The sequence below is a fragment of the Anolis carolinensis genome, chromosome 1 (genome assembly GCF_035594765.1).
Source record: "Anolis carolinensis isolate JA03-04 chromosome 1, rAnoCar3.1.pri, whole genome shotgun sequence".
Lineage (NCBI taxonomy): Eukaryota > Metazoa > Chordata > Lepidosauria > Squamata > Dactyloidae > Anolis > Anolis carolinensis.
The window spans coordinates 1,198,262-1,220,323 of record NC_085841.1 but is presented as its reverse complement, the minus strand read 5'-3'; the positions used below and the strand labels follow the sequence as shown (position 1 = coordinate 1,220,323).

General features: G+C 41.6%; 1 protein-coding gene across 1 annotated transcript in view; it reads right to left on the bottom strand.

Moving 5' to 3' along the window:
• Positions 1–22,062, bottom strand: part of clu (clusterin) — a 52,571-nt gene that overhangs the window by 12,213 nt on the left and 18,296 nt on the right. Inside the window, exons 3-4 of the mRNA XM_062968764.1 lie at positions 6,341–6,455; positions 1,451–1,599 (exon numbers count right to left, since the gene is read on the bottom strand). Of these exons, the coding sequence (XP_062824834.1) occupies positions 1,451–1,599; positions 6,341–6,455 (264 nt within the window). The remainder of the gene's footprint in view (positions 1–1,450; positions 1,600–6,340; positions 6,456–22,062) is intronic.

Below are 22,062 nucleotides of genomic sequence, written 5' to 3'. Positions count from 1 at the left end.
TTAAAGAAGAATCTCACTTATCCAACATTCGCTTATACAATGTTCTGGATTATCCAACGCAGTCTGCCTTTTCATAATCAATGTTTTTGTAGTCAGTGTTTTAAATTCATTGTGATATTTTAGTGGTAAATTTGTAAATACAGTAGAGTCTCACTTATCCAACATAAACAGGCCGGCAGAACGTTGGATAAGCGAATATGTTGGATAATGAGGAATTAAGGATAACCCTATTAAACATCAAATTAAGTTATGATTTTACAAATTAAGCACCAAAACATCATGTTAGACAACAAATTTGTCAGAAAAAGTAGTTCAGTACACAGTAATGCTATATAGTAATTACTGTATTTATGAATTTAGCACCAAAATATCACGATATATTGAAAGCATTGACTACAAAAATGCGTTGGATAATCGTTGGATAAGCGAGTGTTGGATAAGTGAGACTCTACTGTAAATACTACATAGCATTACTGCGCATGGAACTACTTTTTCTGTCAAATTTGTTGTATAATATGATGTTTTGGTGCTTAATTTGTATAACGATTACCTAATTTGATGTTTAATTGGCTTTTCCTGAATCCCTTCTTATTATCCAACATATTCACTTATCCTGCCGGCCTGTTTACGTTGGATAAGTGAGACTCTACTGTATATTGATAATCTTAAATTATCTGCTTAGAACTGGATTATATGAGGCCCCTTCCTCACAGCTGTATAAAATGCCCCTAGAATCATAGAATCATAGAATAGTAGAGTTGGAAGAGACCACATGGGCCATCTAGTCCAACCCCCTGCTGAAGTGGATTATATGGCAGTGTGGAGTCAAGATAATCCAGTGCAAAGCAGATAATATAAGATTCTAAATGGGTTATATAGCTGTGTGGAAGGGCCTTGAGTCTACACTGCCATATAATCCAGTGCAAATTAGATAATCTGTGGAAGAAGTCTAAGTGAGGCCTAAATCTGCCTGTCCCCTAACTGAAACCTGGCTGTCCCTTGGTTGCTAGGCAACCAAGTGGGCAGAGATTAGCCCTCTAAACTGGCAGCAATTGGATAAAAAAAATTATTGCTCTCCCTCTAATTAGGACTTTATTTTTCTTTTCTTTTTGTTGTATCAACATTGAGGCGTGGATGATGGGTTGTGTTGTCAAATTTTGAGGTTGGGGGGCCTGTACTTTTGTTGTTTTGTGAATTGCCGTGATGCCATCACTCTTTTATATATATAGATATATATATATTCATTCCAATGTCACATTGGAAGGAATGATGGCAATGAAAGGAGAAGCCTAATGCTCCAAATCCTGTCCTGCACTACACAGCATGACAATTATATGCAATTTCGACTGGCAGGACTCCATCCAACGGTAACCCTGGGATTTGCAGTTTGGGGGAATGACTCTAAGAGGGGAATTCAGGGGAAAGGAAGACCCTGGGGGCGGCCACCGACCTCCTTCTGCCTCTGGGTCTCTTCCAGGCTGCTCAGGATCCGCCGGTGGTCATCGCTGGTCTGGTCCATCAGCTGCTTCATCTGCCGGACCCCGTTGATGGCATTTTCCAGCTCCGAGTCGATGTACTGGCTCCCCGTGTCAGAGAGCTCTGCAGGGAAGGAAAGAAGGACAAGGAATCATAGAAACACAGGATGGGAAGGGGCCCCCAAAGGACATCCAGCCTGACCCATTCCTGCCATACAAGAATACACTATGTGCCTTCTTGTGTTCACTATGTTTTAATCCTTATTCTGTGTATTTTAATATATGTAGAAATAAGTTTTAATATGTGTATTTAATAATGTTATTGATGATTATGCGTTTACTGAAAGGTTTATGATGATTACTGAAAGGGACCAACAAATAAGTTGAAATCAACAAACAATGAGTGGGACGATTTATAGATTAGTTCAGTAGGTATTTGTATGGAAAGTGTACAGGTTGTATGTGATAGATAAAGGCCCGGGCCGTGGCGCAGGCAGGAGAGCAAGCCAGCTGCAATTAACTGCAATGAATGACTCTGACCAGGAGGTCATGAGTTCGAGACCCGCTCAGAGCCTATGTTTGTTTGTCTTTGTTCTATGTTAAAAGGCATTGAATGTTTGCCTATATGTGTAATGTGATCCGCCCTGAGTCCCCTTCGGGGTGAGAAAGAAGGGCGGAATATAAATGCTGTAAATAATAATAATAATAATAATAATAATAATAATAATAATAATAATAAAGGTGCCGGCTGTTAGGAATTGTGGGAGTTGAAGTCCAACACACCTGGAGGGCCAAAGATAGGCCAAGACTGGCTTAGACCATAAGTCATCGACACGCACACTTAATGAATCCATGAGTGACTGGGTTTTTCGGGCTGTATGGCCATGTTCCAGTAGCATTCTCATCTGACATTTCACCTGCATCTATGATAAGCATCCTCAGAGGTTTGTTCAAAGATCTATTGGAAATGAGGCAAGTGGAGTGTATATATATACCTGTGGAATAATGTCCATAGCGGGAGAACCCTTGTCTGTTTAAAGCAAGTGTGAATGTTGCAATTAGCAGCTTGAATAGCACTGAGTAGTCATGAAGCAGCTTGAATACTACTGAATAGCCAGAAAGCTGCAAAGTCAATCAGTGAGCGTATCTGCATAGAGATAGCCTGGCCTTTGTATTAAAGACCAGGCAACCTCTATTTTAAAAGTATTGAAAAAACACCAGAATCAAAACAGTAAATAAGGAACACCGCTCAGAAACAGGAGAACTCCAGGCAGCCGACCAAGGGCCGGTTAAAATTGCCCAAACACAGGCTGCTTCCAGGCAACAACAGCCAGGCTACCTTCGTGCAAATACCCTCACTGATTGACTTTGCAAACTTCAAGGCTACACTTGATAATCTAGCTGGCTAATTGCAACAACAAGCAATCAAGGGCCAGTTAACACTGCCCAAACAAAGGATGCCTCCAGGCAACAACAGCCAGGCTACCTCCATGCAAATACCCTTACTGATTGACTTTGCAAACTTCAAGGCTACCCATGATAATCTAGCTGGCTAATTGCAACAGCAAGCAATCAAAGGCCAGTTAACACTAGCCAAACAGAGGATGCCTCCAGGCAACAACAGCCAGGCTACCTTCATGCAAATACCTTCACCTTTGCAAACTTCAAGGCTACACATGCCATTCAAGCTTGCTAACTACAACATCCACACTTGCTTCAAACAGACAACAAGGGTTCTTCCTCCCACCTTGGATATTATTCCACATACACCCCACTTGCCTCACTGCCAGAAGATGCCAGCCACAGATGCAGGTGAAACGTTAGGAGAGAATGCTGCTGGAACATGGGCCATGCAGCCTGAAAAACTCACAGCAACTCAGTGATTCTGGCCATGAAAGCCTTTGACAACTCAATGAATCCCATTTCGTCAGCCCTTCACATTCACTGCAGCTAAAGGGCTCATTAAACATTTATTTTATTACAAACTGAATGAGGATTTTGTGGAGTGGCAGACCAAAAAAGATGGAACTTTTCCTGGAATTTGGAGGTCCCAGCCTGCAGTATTTGGCAGCAAAAAAGGACCGAAGTCCCATCTCCAGCCTCTCTTCCCTTTCCAAAGCAACCAGGCGGAAAACAATAATTACTAGCCACCACTAATTATAAATGAGTCACTTTTCGGGAAGACCGACTTCACTGGGCAAGAGGCCAGTTCCGAAATGAGTAACTCTACAAAAGAAAATGGCATTTGGGGGATTTTAAAAAGAAATTATCCTACTGGCTTGAGGTTTATTTATGTGGCTATCCACATCACAGACATTATCCCACATATATAAATATTATAATAATAATAATAACACTGTGGATCACCATTTTCGTTCCTGGGTTATAAATGTCATTTCCTAATTGGTTCTATCATCAAAACATGGGGAAAGTTTTTTAAATTGCCACAAGGTTGTTTTTCCAGAAAGGACATTCCTGCAGCACATTTTGCAATAGCTTTAAATGAATGTCTCATCAAGGCTCAACCCATTCAACATAGTTTATGCCACAAAAATGGAAGTTTCTGGTGTAGAACGACGACTTTCAAAGGAAGGGCCACACCATTGAGCCAAACCAGAAACATAGTGTAGTAAGACAGGGATAATAGATTGACAGATGAGATAGAGTGATTTTAGATAGATTTATTTATTTACAGTGTTTATATTCTACCCTTCTCACCCCGAAGGGGACCCAGGGTGGATCACAGAATATACACACAGTATATGTTGTTTATACACTGACAAGACAGACAATTGTACATAGATAGGGGTATATAGGCTTTCACCATCTTCGGCATCTTGGAGGCTTGCGCTCGGTTCCTGTCGTCCCAACTCCCTGCCAAAGAGCTTTGTTCCTAAACATCCTCCTTTTGATCAAATCGCCGGCATTTTCCTAGCATTTCCTTCTAGGTGCCTTAAATACCTCCCTGCTTTAAAGCAGTCCCTATTTATCTACTCATATTTTGCATTTGAACAGCCAGGTAGGCGGAAGCTGGGCTAAAAGTCAAGAGCTCACCCTGACCTGGGATTCAAACTGTCAACCTCTTGACAGCTTCTGCCTACCTAGAGATTTGAAAGCAAAATATGAGTAGATATCTTTTATCTCCTCCCATTGTTTGACTGTTCCGTCGGATTTCAGTAAGTCTTTGATCTTTGTTTTACTATGTTGTTCTAATTTCTTTAACATATTCCGGTATAGCTGGGGTTTTCTGTTCTCTGTGGATCCTATTGGGAGTTTGTCTATTTTATTTATTGGAAGTTTGTTTTGCCACTTTCCCCCAACATTCCATTGTTGGGGTCAATGGGCCTCCTTCGACAACACAATAACATCATTCTTGCACAGCCCTGGAACCCAAATAAAACTGTAAATAAAGTTGCATTTCAAGTGTGGAAGTGTGCTAGGAATCTTTTCTGGACCTCAAAAAATATGGACCCAAATATAGGAATGACCCTCCAGTGTTTCAACAAAAGAAAACCAAGATGGGAAAGTATGGTTAAAGTGGCCAAAGAATGAACAGACAAGCCAGACAAGCTGCTGTTGCCATTATTATTAATATTATTATTATTATTCCTCTTTCCTCTCTTAAACAGGATCCCTAGCAGTTCATAACATAAAATACAACACAATTTGAAAGTTACAACATGGAACAAAATAAAACCTAGAACAGGGCTGTAGTACAGCTGGTTAATCGCCAGTAGCAATAGATCACTGCTGACCGGAAGGTGGCAAGTTTGAAGCCTGAGTCAGATTGGGCACCTGACCATTCGCCTAGTTTACTGTCCACCTAAGTAGTATGAAAACAGCTGCAGCGGTGAGTAGAGAAATTAGGCACCACTTAAAAAGCAGGAAGGTATTTTATAACACCATAAAAATGCTGGCGATCAAAGAACAAGGAGGAAATACTACGAACAAATGGGCTTGGCGTCATAGTAAATGAAGCAACAGCTCCCCCTGTGGCCGAAATAGAACATAACCTCCAGGCGCAGAAGTTTGGAAGATACCAAAATAACTACCGTGTTTCCCCGAAAATAAGACAGTGTCTTATATTAATTTTTGCTCCCAAAGATGCTTTAGGTCTTATTTTCAGGGGATGTCTTATTTTTCCATGAAGAAGAATTCACATTTATTGTTGAACAAAAAAAATGAACATTTATTATATACTGTACAGTGGTTGTCATCACAAACCAGCATAACCAGACAAACTGTGAATCCTATTAAGAATTTCTTGTTACTACCAATATTTCCATGTATAACACTTTATGGTACGTACATTTACCGATCCTGCATGCTCTGGTGTTCTGTTTGGCAGGCATGCTTCCAAACAAAAACTTTGCTAGGTCTTAATTTCAGGGGAGGCCTTATATTTAGCAATTCAGCAAAATTCTAGTAGGTCTTATTTTCTGGGGATGTCTTATTTTAGGGGAAACAGGGTATCTGCCTTGTATGACTAAAAATAGCATTGAATGTTTGCCATCTATGTGTGCGTTGTGATCTGCCCTGAGTCCCCTTCGGGATGAGAAGGGTGGAATATAAATACTGTAAATAAAATAACAAATAATAATAAATAATTATTAAAACAGTCAAAATGCTTAAAATAATTAAAACACTACAGCTTTTGCATGATGCCATTGGGAAAACAAGATTCAACCCCTCCATTCCTCTCCCCCATTAATTTTAAACTATTTTTGTATTTTGCAGCAAGCCGAGTAGAAGGAGGAAAGAGGAGAGAGAAACTGGGACATTTTAAGAGCATCTTAAAAATGGGAAGATAGAGGATTAAATGGGATTATCCCTGCAAAACTGGGAATGCTTGAAATCCTACTTACCTTGCAGTTTTTGGGGAGGAAGAATGCAAAGGGCTCCCTCCAGGAAAACTAGAAATCCCAGCAGCGGAAGCAGTTGGCTGGGCATCATCTTCTCCGCAGAAGAAATTCCAGGATCCTGCAGAAACAGTGAAGAGAGTCCAGATTGAATGCAAAATCAACGCTCCTTGAGCCTTGATTCTTGGGAGGGGAAACACTATATAAATAGTTGCTGTAGATAATTCTTTGTTATTATCATTCCCTTTATCATCATCATGACCTTCATCAGCAGTAATGAAACTTTCAACATAGATGAAATAGTGTTTCATCTATGCCAGCGTTTCTCATCCTGGGGGTTGGGACCCCTGGGGGGGGGGTCACAAGGGGGTGTCAGAGGGGTCACCAAAGACCATCAAAAACGCATATTTCTGATTATCTTAGGAATCCCTTTGACAGAGAAGGCTAAAGATCTCTTCGCCTGTCCTCTTGCTTTTTGAAACAACGTTAAATTCTCCCACCAATAGCCCGACTTGCCCAATTCTATTGTTGGTGAGGTTCAAGGGGCTCTTTGATTGTAGGTGAACTATAAATCTCAGCAATTACAACTCCCAAATGTCAAGGTCTATTTTCCCCAAACTCCACCAGTGTTCACAGTTGGGCCTATAGAGTATTCATTCCAAGTTTGGTCCAGATCCATCATGGTTTGAGTCCACAGTGAGGTCTGGATTTAGGTGAACTACAACTCCAAAACTCAAGGTCAATGCCCACCAAACCCTTCCAGTATTTTCTGTTGGTCGTGGGAGTTCTGTGTGACAAGTTTGGTTCAATTCCATCGTTGGTGGGGTTCAGAATACTCTTTGATTGGAGGCAGAGGCGGTTCTACCACCAGGCAAACTAGGCATTTGCCTGTGGCGCCATGTTGTTGGGGGCGCCATCGAGGCAACTCCTGTCTCCTGCGGCAGAAAGGAGCCTAGGAAGACAATATGGTTTTTGGGAAGCCTGTGAAGTAAGTATTGCTTATCTTACCTAACTTGGGTGAATTAATTTAATGCATACACACTTATTTAATTGAATGTTCATTTTCTACTGTTACTTTTTAATTTATGGAGCTTGTTTTAATTCATAGGTGAGCCACTTTTGGCCCCATTTATGAGAAAGGAGGGAAATTGTTAAATAAGTCATAGTACCTTCATTTATAAGTAGATTTTCCCGAGGATTAAAGTTTTAACACCTGTATGCAACTATTTAGTTTAGCAGAGATATAGAATCTACACTTTCTAATGGATGTGCAAGGCAGAGATGGCAGTAATGAATGTCCAGCACTTCTGGAAAATGTCTGTTTGAGAAAATCTGACATAAATTGTCAGAAATAGTTGTACTGATTCAGACTACTGGGTCATCCAACTCAGCCTCCTCCTCTGTAGGAAGCCTAGGAAGCAAGGCAAGTGGGGCTTCCTCCCTGGGAGCATCCTTGGTTGGGGGGTGTTACTTGGCCCTGATTGCTTTCTGTCTGGATTTCCCATTTTCAGAGTGTTGTTCATTTAGGCTTTTCCTTAATTCCTCCTTATTATCAAACATTTTTGCTTATCCAACACTTATTTTTCAGTGATTGGTTTTTTTTGGCGGGGGGGGGATTTCTGTTCGCCTACACTTGAAAATTACCTTGGACCGGCTCTGATTGGAGGTGAACTATAAATCCCAGCAACTACAACTCCCAAATGGCAAAATCAATCCCCTACCAAGCCCCACAAGTATTCAAATGGGGACATATTGGGTATTTGTGCGAAATTTGGTCCAGTGAATGAAAATGCATCCTGCATATCAGATATTTACATTACGAATAATAACAGTAGCAAAAGTACAGTTAGGAAGTAGCAACAAAAATAATTTTATGGTTGGAGTCACCACAGCATGAGGAATTGTATTAAGGGGCCGCGGCATCAGGAAGATTGAGAACCACTGATCTATGTTGACCATCGTGCCATCACCGCTCAAGCAGGGAGCTTTGAAAGGGTTGAATAGAAGCTCTCTGAAGCTTTAGGTGCTCTTACTGCCTATTACAGGGGAAACCAGCTGATTCCTAATCCATCTAAAATGCAGGCATGTGCTGTTCACCTTAAAAACAGACAAGCACCTCGAGCTCTGAGGATGATCTGGGAAGGAATCCCACTGGAGCATTGCAACATACGAAAATACCTGGGAGTTACCCTGGACCGTGTGTGACCATCAATAATAATAACAACAATAATAATCCATCCATCACACAGTCCAAAACACTTGGGAAGTGTTCAACTTGTGATTTTGTGATATGAAATCCAGCATATAGATCTCATTTGCTGTGTCATACTATGTCTTTGTGTTAATAATAATAACAACAACAACAACATAAAAATAAGTCTGGAAAGGTTGTTTAAATCCTATATATCAATGGTTGAGACCTAACTTTGGTTGAGAAAAAGAAAGCTTGGGATGTATCTACATCAGGGAATTGATACAGCTTGATGCCACCCACTTGAAGGGCTTGATGCTCTCCAATCCTGGGAGTTGTAGTTTTGCAAGGTCTTCATAAAAGCCTTGGCTGTTAAAGGATTCTGGGACCGCACTAAATCGCAACTCAGTGCAATGGAAACCTGGGATTTGTAGTTGCACTTTGAGGCAGAGAAGATTTATTAGGTCCTTATTTTATTATCTATTCATTTAATCTCATTCTTGTACTCTTGTATAGATGCTTCAGTTCCTTCTCCCATGTAGATGACAGAATTGTATTGATGGCTGATTGATATTATTAGTTATTATAATACTTCTGCTTTATTTATTTGGGACGGGCTGTGGCGCAGCTGGCTAGTAACCAGCTGCAATAAATCACTACTGACCGAGAGGTCATGAGTTCAAATCCCGGGTTGGGTTAAGCCCCCGACCATTAAATAGCCCGGCTTGCTGTTGACCTATGCAGCCCCAAAAGACAGTTGCATCTGTCAAGTAGGGAAATTTAGGTACGCTTTATGCAGGAGGCTAATTTGACTAATTTACAACACCATAAAACTGGCAGCAAAACACGAGGAAAGGAATGAGGAAGTACAGCCACTAGTGGACGGTGAAGCAACAGCTCCCCCTGTGGCCGGAATCGTGAAGCTGGAAAAATGTTAAATGCCTCTGTGTCTGTCTATACTGTATGTTGTTTGTTGGCATTGAATGTTTGCCATATATGTGTTCATTGTAATCTGCCCTGAATCCCCTTCGGGGTGAGAAGGGCGGAATATAAATACTGTAAATAAAATAAAATAAATATATTGAATTTTGTTTTTGTTATATTGTGAATTGTATGTACGTTGTTTTTATCCGATTATGTTGTTTGGGGTTTGCCCCATGTAAGTCGCCCGAGTCCTCTTAGGAAGATGGGTATAAAGTATTATTATTATTAAGTCTAAAAAGCCTTGCCAAACTACAAATCCCAGGATTCCACTACACTGAGTCATAGTGGCTAAAGTAACACCAAATCTCACCCAGAGATGCACCCAGCAAAGGAAAAGATAATGGATTACACTTTGAAACTATTGTCCGGATAAACAGTTCCTTGTAACAACAAAAGGAAGAAAATTCAATATCTAACTATTGTTTGAACAGACTATACTTTTAATGCAACCAACATGTCCTTGTGCAAAAGCATATCATGTCTTTCATGTTCTTAAAGTAACGAAAAGTATATTTCTCTCTGAAAAGGGCGCATTTCTGAAAATTGCCTTTTCTTCCTCCCATGGCATCAACATTTCCAGAATTTTTTTTTTACTCCGATGAATAGCCCAAGCTCCAGCCAATGGACACAAGATGTGCCAATATGTCTAGCCATGAAAACAAACAAGTAATCCAAGGATGGAGGGCAGAACACGGCATCTGGAAAGCAGAAGCAGCCAAGACAAATGGGGCAATAACACCTAAACAAGTGAGGTCACAAGTATCATTTATGCCAAGTAGGTGTGGAAGGTGAGGAAGACCCTCAGCCATTGGTCAATTTTAGATAAGCCAAAGGTATATATTCTTTGTTACAGGATGGGTGACACCTGGCTTGGAAACAGTCCATTTGAAAGGGATCTAAGGGTCTTATTGGACCCCAAAGTGAACCTGAGCCAACAGTGTAACGCAGCAGCTTAAAAAGCCAATGTGATTCCAGGCAGCATCAAGAAAAATATTGTGTCATAATTGCTGAAAGAAACTGAAGGGGCCGAGTTTGGAGAAGTGGAGAATGAGAGTTCACATAGTGGAGAATATTCAAATATGTATAGGGAGGCCATTTTTGTTTGTTTATTATTTACAGTAGAGTCTCACTTATCCAACACTCGCTTATCCAAGCCTCTGGATAATCCAAGCCATTTTTGTAGTCAATGTTTTCAATATATCGTGATATTTTGGTGCTAAATTCGGGCTGTGTTGCCATGTTCCAGAAGTATTCTCTCCTGACGTTTCACCCACATCTATGGCAGGCATCCTCAGAGGTGGTGAGGCACGGATAAACTAGGCAAGGAAGGTAAACATATATCTGTGGAGAGTCCAGGGTGTGACAAGAGTCCTTTGTCAGTTGGAAGTCAGCATTAATGTTGCAATTAATCACCCTAATTAGCATTGGAAAGGTTTGTCTCTTACCAGTATTAAAAAAACTCAAAAATCAGAATAGTAGATGGGAAGCAACACTCTGAGGGCAGAGGAGCCCCAGGGATGGCTAATGACTCTGAACAAAGGATGCCGCCCAGGCAAGAGACAAACAAGGTTTGTGGCAAAACAAGGTTGGACTAGATGGCCTTTGCGGTTCCCTAACAACTCTAGTGAAGTATAGAATCCTCTGATGAAGGCTTTGAAATGGCTGGATGGCCATCTGTTAGGAGGGCTTAGGTGGTGCCTTTCTGGTCTGGGAGAATGGGGTGGACTAGATAACCTTCAGGGTTCCCTTCCTGCTCCAGGATCCAGTTGGAAGCCTTGGCTGACCTAGATTCCACAGCGTTTGCAGCCGGGAGGCAGAAGGCAGCCTTTACGCTAAAGCCGGGCTTTCCGATAAATAAAAAAGGATTACGTAACCATCATCCCTTGGAAACAAGAAGCGGCTGGAGAGGAATCACTTCTGAACTGTTTACAAATCCTGCTTTGAATGAAACCTGCGGGGAAAAGTTACTTTGATTTGGATCCTTCTTCCCAGAATCAAAGAATACAACATACAAGCTATTTTGATCCTAACGCAAGGGGGAGGTGGGTTATGGGACCCGTAATACCCAATTTCCCCAGGGAGTGGGATTTCAGACACTAATCTGGAATGCAACAACATTTCCGGGAATTGAATTCGATGTTACATAATGGGTTTTGGTTTCTCTTTAACCGGCAGTGGGATGTATTGGCATGCTGAATAAATCCACAAAAGGGAAACAAAAGTAAAGGAGGCAAGCAGTGCTTTTAGACCAAGCATGGGCAAACTTTGGCCTTCCTTCCAGGTGTTTTGGACTGCAACTCCCACCATTCCTCACAGCCTCAGGCCCCTTCCTTTTCCCCCTCAGCCGCTTAAGTGACTGTATATGTGGACATCACTTGATGGGTAATGTAGGAATCAAATAGATAACAGAAGCAGAAGATGGAAAAGCTCCACGATCTCTGCCAAAAGAAGACCAGGAGCAGATTGTGGCTTAAACTAGATATGCATTATTAAACCTAATTGGCTGGGACTAGAACTGGCATGGGCCAACTTCGGCCTTCCTTCCAGGTATTTTGGACTGCAACTCCCACCATTCTTAACAGCCTCAGGCCCCTTCCTTTTCCCCCTCAGCCGCTTAAGCGGCTGAGGGGGAAAAGGAAAGGGTCTGAGGCTGTTGAAGTTGGAGTTGAAGTCCAAAACACCTGGAAGGCCAAGGTTTGACCATGCCTGATCTGCACTGTAGAATGAAAGCAGTTTGACCCCACCTGGGTCTGCTTTGTCACACATGCACATATGCTTGTGTTATGAATCCGGAGCCTTCTGGGTTTTTTTGTACATCTGCCCGGCCTTGGGGAGCTGTTCTCCAGATGTTCACAGCTGGGAAAGGAAAGGGCCTGAGGCTGTTAGGAATGGTGGGAGTTGCAGTCCAAACACCTGGAAGGAGGGCCCAAGTGTGCCCATGTCTGCTTTAGTTTATGCTTCCAACACCATCATTGCCAGGCATTGCAAGGAATTTGGATTCCAATGAAAGATGGAAGAGTTTTAGGGTTCGTTTGGCTATCTATACACATAATAGAAAGCTTTCATGCGTGGACAATTTCGGCCTAGATGTTCTGTTTTTCCTCCAGAATGGACATCCCAGGGTGCCTTAATTTGCATGACCCCGCCCACTGCCTCTCCCTTAACCCTTTCCTACCTTTTCCTATGGCACACAGTTCACAGAGAAATTGATCAGCAACTGAACAAAGGGTTTGGGGAGAATTCACCATAATTTACAGGAGTTGTACTTGACCCACACCCAGAGATCACTGTGAACCCAACTAACGATGGATCTGGACCAAACTTGTCATGGATAATGGGACTTGCAGTACCTTCACAGATACTGTGACCCCCACCAATCATCGACTGGGACCAAACTTGGCACAGAGAAGCCCAACGACCAACTGAACATACTGCAGGAATTTAGGGGAATGGACCTAGATTTTGGGGGTTGTGGTTCACCTGCGTTCAGAAAGCACTGAACCCACCTGATGTCAGATCTGGACCAGGCACAGACCCAACATGGCCAACTGTGCATACAGGCCTGGTTTGAGGATGATTGACCTCAGATCTGGGAGTTGTAGTTCACTCTTATCCAGACAGCACTGAACCCAGCCAATGACAGATCCGGATCAAACTTAAGCGATATTACCTAACATCCCAAAACAAACAATAACCCGGGTACCGCCGGGTCCCCAAGCTAATAATAATAATAATAATAATAATAATAATAATAATAATAATTTTGATTGAAGTAAAAAATTAGAAACTCCTCAAAGCATAGCAGACAAAAAACCAGTATAAGAAAACCGCACTACAAACTAGAGCTGACAGCTGGTTTGTGATCCCACCAGTTCTTTACTGCTGGGAGGTGGTACTTGAGGCATAAGTTCCAATAAATCTTTATTTATATCCCATGATCATCTCCCCAAAAGTACTTGAGATGACTCACAAAGGCACTCCAGGGTGCAGCACATAACATAAAATGGTACATAAGTATAAAACAATAACACAAAAAATATAACAACAACCACTACCAACACACCTATAACATACAAATAAAATTGCTCAGTTTTTAATAATAAATAACAATAAAACTTTATTTCTAGACCGCCCTCTCTCCTCAGAGGGACTCAGGGCAGTTAACATACATTTAAATGGCAAACACCCAATGTCACAACTACTTCAGTTAATATCAAAAATATAAAATGACGATAACATACCCATTATAATAAAAATTCCCAATTAGAGAAAACAATAAATTTAAACACGACACTCAGTAAAAACATTATTGCACCGAAAAGACCCTCTCTCTCATCTCCACCAACCACACTTGAGACGGTGGTGGGACAAAACTGCCCTGCTTTAATATATGTATTATTATTATTATTACAAAATGCTGTGCATAGAAGCCTTGCCAACACTTAGTCCCCTGGCAAAACCGAGCTGCTTTAATAATTGAATATCTATTTTTAGGATTTAAAATTGCATTGTTTTCACGCTCATGAGAGCGGCTTGGGCTCTAGATCAAGAAAGCGGGGTATTTATTAATTACGACCAACTCCTTTGTACTTTCTAGGATCAGAAGGGCAAGGAGCCAGGCCATTTTGCCAGCCACTTAAGAGGCGCTTTGCCCATGAAAGCCTCCCATTGTCCCATTCCCCAGGTGACGAGGAAAGGCATTTCCAACCTTTTCGGATGAAAAGATACCCCTGGAAACTGGGCCAAGGAGCTGGCATTTCCATGGGGCCTGTTTTCTGGAAAGAAAAGAGAGCCGTGAATGCTGCAAACGTGCTGCCCTTTGAATCACAGCAAAGTTGGAACGCATTCGGATCTTGCAAGAAGAGATTTTGCAATTTGTTTCCTGCGTCTGCCTATGAAAATGTCTCGAAATGCCAGGCATGACTCCTATTACATGTCTGGCCATTTGCTTGCGGAATTCTTTCTCCGAAAAATCACCAGGAGAAACTTTTGTGTTGGTCTCCCATCCAAGGGCCATCCAGGACTGACCCTGCTTAGCAACCAAATTCAGAAACCGTTCTTGCAGTCACAAAATGCTTCCCAGTGCTTAGGTGGAATCCCATCCAGCTTCTCTTTAAAAGCTTCCAGAACAGGGTATATACAACCCAATTTGATGGGACAATATAGTTGTCTGTTAGAGTGTGCTAAATAATACCCTTGCAGAACTACAAATCCCAGGACTCTATAGCAGTTGGAAACAGATGGCTTCTGTGTAGTTAAGCACATAAGAAGCTAAACATTTCAAGTCTTTTTTTTTCTACATTGCAAGATTTTGAAAGCACTGTAAAGATCTACACTGAAGAATTAATGCAGTTTGGTCCCGTTTCAGTCCCCATGGCTCTGTGATATGAAAACCTCAGAGTCGTAGTTTTACAAGGCCTTCTCGGCTAAAGACAGCCAGCGCCTCATGAAACTACAACTTCCAGGAATTGAACGGAAGAAATAGAACAGAAAATAGAATAAGAAACTCAAGGTGCATCTCTACACTGTAAAATTAACACACTTTGGCACTTCTTGAACTGCCATGGTTCAATACTATGGAATTGTGGGAGTTGTAGTTTGGCAATGCACTAGCATCCTTGGGCAGAGAAGGCGAAAGACCTTAGAAAGCTACAATTTCCAGGATTCCATAGCATCAAACCAGGGCTCTAGCAATGGTGACAAAGTGAATTAATTCTACAATGCAGTGGTTGCCATAGTGCCATACCTTTGCCCTGTGGAATCTTGGGATTTGTAGTTCCATAAGCTATTATGTATAGCAGGGGTCCCCAAACTTTTTAAACAGGGGGCCAGTTCATGATCCTTCGGACCGTTGGAGGGCCAGACTATAGTGGGCCGAGCAATAATAATAATAATGAATAATAATAATAACAATAATAACAACAACAACAATAAAAAGAGGATTGGAAGAGACCCTTTGGGCCATTGAGTCCAATCCCCTTCTGCCTTTGTGCACCGAAAGCACAAGCAAAGCATCCCTGACAGATGGCCACCCCGCCTCAATGTTAATAATAATAATTATAATAAAATAATAATAATTAATAATTCTCAATTAAAAGACAAAGTATGGATTGTCAATATTGCAATCCCAGGGTACAGCAAGATTGAGGAGAAACAATTGGAAAAGCTGCCACAGTATGAGGATTTAAAGATCGAACTGCAAAGACTCTGGCACAAGCTAATCAAGGTGGTCCCAGTGGTGATCGGCACACTGGCTGCAGCGCCTAAAGACCTTGGCCTGCACTTAAACACAATCAGCACTGACAAAATTACCATCTGTCAGCGCAGAAGGCCATCTGCCCGCATTATTCGCGGATACATCACACAGTCCTAGACACTTAGGAAGGGTCCGACGTGTGATCCAATACAACAGCCAGCAGAATGTCTGCTGTGGACTCATCTTGTTGCGTTTCAAATAATAATGACAATAATAATTGACAAAATTACGATCTGCCAACTGCAAAAGGCCACCCGACTGGGATCTGCACGCATCATCTGACAATACATCACACAGTCCTAGACACTTGGGAAGTGCTTGACTTGTGATTTTGTGAAACGAAATCCAGCATGTCTATCTTGTTTGCTGTGCCATAATAAAATAATAATAATAATAATAATAATAATAATAATAATAATAATAATAATAAGGGTTGTAAGAGAAGAGACCCCTTAGGTCATTTAGCCCAACCCCCTTCTGCCCTTGTGCCATGGGGGGCCGGATAAATGGCTTCGATGGGCCGCATCCGGCCCCCGGGCCTTAGTTTGGGGACCTCTGATGTATAGCATTCTTGACCAGAAAGCTTTAATTTTCTGCCCCGCCCCAAAAAACTATAAAACCCAGGATTCTATAGTATGCAATCCTGACAGTTACATCAGAGTAACTGCAGAATAGAACTTACATTTTCTAAACCAGGGGTCCTCAAACTTTTTAAGTGGAGGGCCGATTCACAGTCCCTCAGACTGTTAGGGGGCCAGACGAGGATGAAATAGTCCAAAATTAAGATTGTTGTTGTTGTGTGCCTTCAAGGCATTTCAGACTTAGGTCAACCTGAAGTCTAAAGTTTAGGTTTGGGAACCCCTGATCTAGATGATCTCATAAGACCATGGGTAAGCAAAGAGACCTCCAAAGACCATCTAGATCAGGGGACCCCAAACTAAGGCCCGGGGGCCGAATGTGGCCCTCCAAGGTCATTGACCTGGCCCCTGTCCTAAACTTTAGACTTAGAGTTGACCTAAGTCTACCTGGTCTTTGGAGGTCTCTTTGCTTACCTATGGTCTTATGAGATCGTCTAGATGGTCTTTGAAGGTCTCTTTGCTTAGCTACGGCCTTATGAGACCATCTAGATGGCTTTTGGAGGTCACTTTTCTTACCTATGGTTTTATGAGATTGTCTAGATGGCCTTTGAGGGCCCCTTTCCTTCTCTATGGTCTTATGAAACCATCTAGATGGTCTTTGAGGGCCCCTTTCCTTATCTATGGTCTTCTGAAGGCCCGATGAGATCATCTAGATGGTCTTTGAGGGCCCCTTTCCTTATCTATGGTCTTATGAGACCATCTAGATCAGGGGTCCCCAAACTTTTTAAAGAGAGGGCCAGTTCACGGTCTCCCAGACCGTTGGAGGGCTGGACGAAAGTTGAAAAAAAAAACTCTAAACAAATTCCTATGCACACTGCACATCTCTTATTTTGAAGTAAAAACAAACAAACGGGAACAAATACAGCCTCAATGTTAATAACAATCATAATCATAATCATAATAAAAATAATAAAGAAGGTTGGAAGAGACCCCTTGGGCCATTGAGTCCAACCCCCTTCTGCCTTTGTGCACCAAAAGCACAAGCAAAGCACCCCTGACAGATGGCCACCCAGCCTCAATGTTGTTGTTAATAATAATAATAATAATAATAATAATAATAATAATAATAATAATGCATCACACAGCCCTAAACGCTTGGGAAATTGTGATGATACGAAATCCAGCATATCTATCTCGTTTGCTGTGTTTATTTACAGTATTTATATTCTGCCCTTCTCACCCTGAAGGGGACTCAGGGCGGATTACAATGAACACATATATGGCAAACATTCAATGCCAACAGACAAACAACATTCAGTTTTAGACAGACACAGAGGCATTTTTTTAACATCTTTCCAGCTTCACAATTCCGGCCACAGGGGGAGCTGTTGCTTCACCGTCCATTGGTGGCTGTTCTTCCTCATTCTTTTCCTCGTGAGCAGTTTTATGGTGTTGTAGATTAGTTAAATTAGCCTCCCGCATAAAGCGTACCTAAATTTTCCCTACTTGACAGATGCAATTGTCTTTCGGGGCTGCTAGGTCAGCAGCAAGCCGGGGCTATTTTATTTTTTTATGGTCGGAGGCTTAATCCAACCCGGGCTTTGAACTCATGACCTCTTGGTCAGTAGTGATTTATAGCACCTGGTTACTAGCCAGCTGCGCCACAGCCCGGCCCCAATTATGTTATACTGTCTTTGTGTCAATAATAATAATAAATAAGGATTGGAAGAGACCCCTTGCGCCATATAGTCCAGCCCCCTTCTGCCTTTTTGCACCAAAAGCACTAGCATAGCACCCCCTTGATAATTAATTATTAATTAATTATTAATTAAATACTAATTCAAATACTGTTATAAACAAGAAAAACTCTGGAAGGCATGCACCGGGCAAGGGAGGGGCCGGGGGCCGGATAAATGGCTTCAATGGGCCATTTCAATGGGGACCCCTGGTGTAGATGCACCCCCAGTTTCTGCAAATCCTACCTATAGCATTGCACTAACTAAGCAATTATTACAATTACACTATGTAACAAAATCCGGGGGGAAAATGTTCTGTTCCTGGTTTGAAGGTGTTATTTCCTATTTAATTGTGTGGTGTTTAATTTGAAAGTGCTGCACCATGGTTGTTCTATTCCAGAAACTTCGTTTTTGTGGCACAAACGATGTTGAATTGGTTGAGACTGCATGAAATACCCATTGAAAAACTAGATCACAATGTGCTGCAGCAGGAGATCCTTCTCGCAAAGACAAAGCTTGTGCAGTTTAATAAACTTTCCCCGTGTTTTTTTTTTTTGATAGAACCAATTAGGAAATGGCATTGATAACCCAGGAACGCAAATCGTGTTACATAGTGTTGGCCGACTGCATGGAAACACAATGGGGCACATCCTGCAGGCTGCGGATTCGAGATACGATCGATCCCACGGGTGCCCTGTGCTTTAAATATCCAAGTGCCACTATCTGGGGGCATCTTGTTTTGGAAGGAGAACAAAGAGAAAGAGATCGCAGTGTTCCCAAGAGTTAAGGAACAGGATGATCCCAATAGCCGCAAAGCTTAAAAAGCAAATTTGCAACAAAGAGGAAAGAGGCAAAGATGAAGGACTGCCTGCAAAAGGCCACCTGGGCTGAGAGAGTGTGACTCTTTGGCTTGTCTCAGAGTTCAATGATGCTCCCTGCACATGCTTATGCAAAACATGTGGTGTATAAATGACCCTCAGACACAGGGGTCCCCAAACTTTTTAAACAGGGGGCCAGTTCACGATCTTTTGGACCGTTGGTGGGAAGGACTATAGTTGGCCACCAAGCAATAATAATAATAATAATAATAATAACAATAGACATTGACAAAATTACAATCTGTCAACTGCAAAAGGCCACCCTACTGGGATCTGCGCGCATCATCCGACAATACATCACACAGTCCTAAACGCTTGGGAAGTGTTCGACTTGTGATTTTGTGATATGAAATCCAGCATGTCTATCTTATTTGCTGTGTCATACAATAAAATTATTTATTATTATTATTATTATTATTATTATTATTACCCAAACTAGAGCTGACCGCTGCCACAACAAAACATTGCATGGAAAGTTCCTTGACAAAATTGAAGGAAAAGCTGACAAGAAGAAGACCTGGCTCTGGCTCACAAATGGGACCCTGAAGAAGGAGACAGAAGGCTTGATCCTTGCAGCCCAGGAGCAAGACATCAGGACAAAGGCAAATAATAATAATAATAATAATAATAATAATAATAATAATAATAATAATAGAAGACCTGGCTCTGGCTCACAAATGCGACCCTGAAGAAGGAGACAGAAGGCTTGATCCTTGCAGCCCAGGAGCAAGACATCAGAACAAAGGCAAATAATAATAATAATAATAATAATAATAATAATAATAATAATAATAATAGAAGACCTGGCTCTGGCTCACAAATGCGACCCTGAAGAAGGAGACAGAAGGCTTGATCCTTGCAGCCCAGGAGCAAGACATCAGGACAAAGGCAAATAATAATAATAATAATAATAATAATAATAATAATAATAATAATAATAATAGAAGACCTGGCTCTGGCTCACAAATGCGACCCTGAAGAAGGAGACAGAAGGCCTGATCCTTGCAGCCCAGGAGCAAGACATCAGGACAAAGGCAATTCAGGCCAAGATCGAAAAATCAGCTGATGACCCAAAATGCAGACTCTGCAAGGAAACCGACGAAACCATTGATCATATCCTCAGCTGCTGTAAGAAAATTGCACAGACAGACTACAAACAGAGGCACAACTATGTGGCCCAAATGATTCATTGGAACTTATGCCTCAAGTCCCACCTCCCAGCAGCAAAGAACTGGTGGGATCACAAACCTGCAAAAGTATTGGAAAATGAGCACGCAAAGATACTGTGGGACTTCCGAATCCAGACTGACAAAGTTCTGGAACACAACACACCAGACATCACAGTTGTGGAAAAGAACAAGGTTTGGATCATTGATGTTGCCATCCCAGGTGACAGTCGCATAGATGAAAAACAACAGGAAAAACTCAGCCGCTATCAGGACCTCAAGATTGAACTTCAAAGACTCTGGCAGAAACCAGTGCAGGTGGTCCCGGTGGTGATGGGCACATTGGGTGCCATGCCAAGAGATCTCAGCCGGCATTTGGAAACAATAGACATTGACAAAATCACCATCTGCCAACTGCAAAAGGCCACCCTGCTGGGATCTGCGCGCATCATCCCACAATACATCACACAGTCCTAAACGCTTGGGAAGTGTTTGACTTGTGATTTTGTGATATGAAATCCAGCATGTCTATCTTATTTGCTGTGTCATACAATAAAATAATAATAATAATAATAATAATAATAATAATAATAATAATAATAATAATAATGAGGGTTGGAAGAGACCCTTTGGGCCATTGAGTCCAATTCCCTTCTGCCTTTGAGCACCAAAAGCACAAGCAAAGCACCCCTGACAGATGATCTCCCAGCCTCAATGATGATGATAATAATAATAATAAAGCTTTCGAATAACAATTACCAGCACTGATTATTATTATTATGTATGCTGGAACTCAATTGACAGACTCAGTCTTTTAGACTCGGAACATGCCCATCTGTATTTTATAAGTGTTTTTATGAATGTCCGATGTAATTTAATAACTTTTTAACTGATTCACAATGTATTGTACAATTTATATATGTGTTTTATTGTAAGCCACCCTGAGTCCCCTATTGGATGAGAAGGGCGGGATATAAATATTGTAATTAATAATTAATAATTAATAATAATAATAGTTGGAAGAGAAGAAGAGACCCCTTGGGTCATTTAGCCCAACCCTCTTCTGCCTTTGTGCCGTGGGGGCCAGATAAATGGCTTCAATGGGCCGCATGTGGCCCCCGGGCTGTAGTTTGGGGACCCCTGCTCAGACATAAGGGTGCACCATACACTGTATCCTGAGAGTTGTAGTTTCCCAAGTTCTACCCAAGAGTGTTCGTGTCTCACCAAACTATAACTCCCAGGATTCCATAGCATTGAGGCATAGCAGTTAAAGTGGTGTCAAACTGTATTCGTTCCAACTGTGTAGAATGCAACCCAAAGTGGAATACTAATAGGGTCATAACAATTGGGGGCATCAGTATTGCTCAATTCTATGGAATCCTGGGAGTTGTAGTTTTACAAGGTCTTTTGCTTGTGCAAAAATAAGGTGTCTAAACTAAATTAGTTCCAACTGTGTAGATGTAACCCAAAGTGGAATACTAATAGGGTCATAACAATGGGGTGCATCAGTATTGCTCAGTGCTATGGAATGCTGGGAGTTGCAGTTTTACAAGCGCTTTTGTTTGTGCAAAAATAAGGTGTCTAAAATGACCCTCGGGGTGAAGGGTGCACCATATACTGTATTCTGAGAGTTGTAGTTTCCCAAGTTCTACCCAAGAATGTTGGTGTCTCACCAAACTATAACTCCCAGGATTCCATAGCATTGAGGCATAGCAGTTAAAGTGGTGTCAAACTGTATTCGTTCCAACTGTGTAGATGTAACCCAAAGTGGAATAATAATAGGGTCATAACAATGGGGTGCATCAGTATTGCTCAATGCTATGGAATGCTGGGAGTTGCAGTTTTACAAGGTCTTTTGCTTGTGCAAAAATAAGGTGTCTAAACTATATTAGTTCCAACTGTGTAGATGCAACCCAAAGTGGAATAATAATGGGGTCAT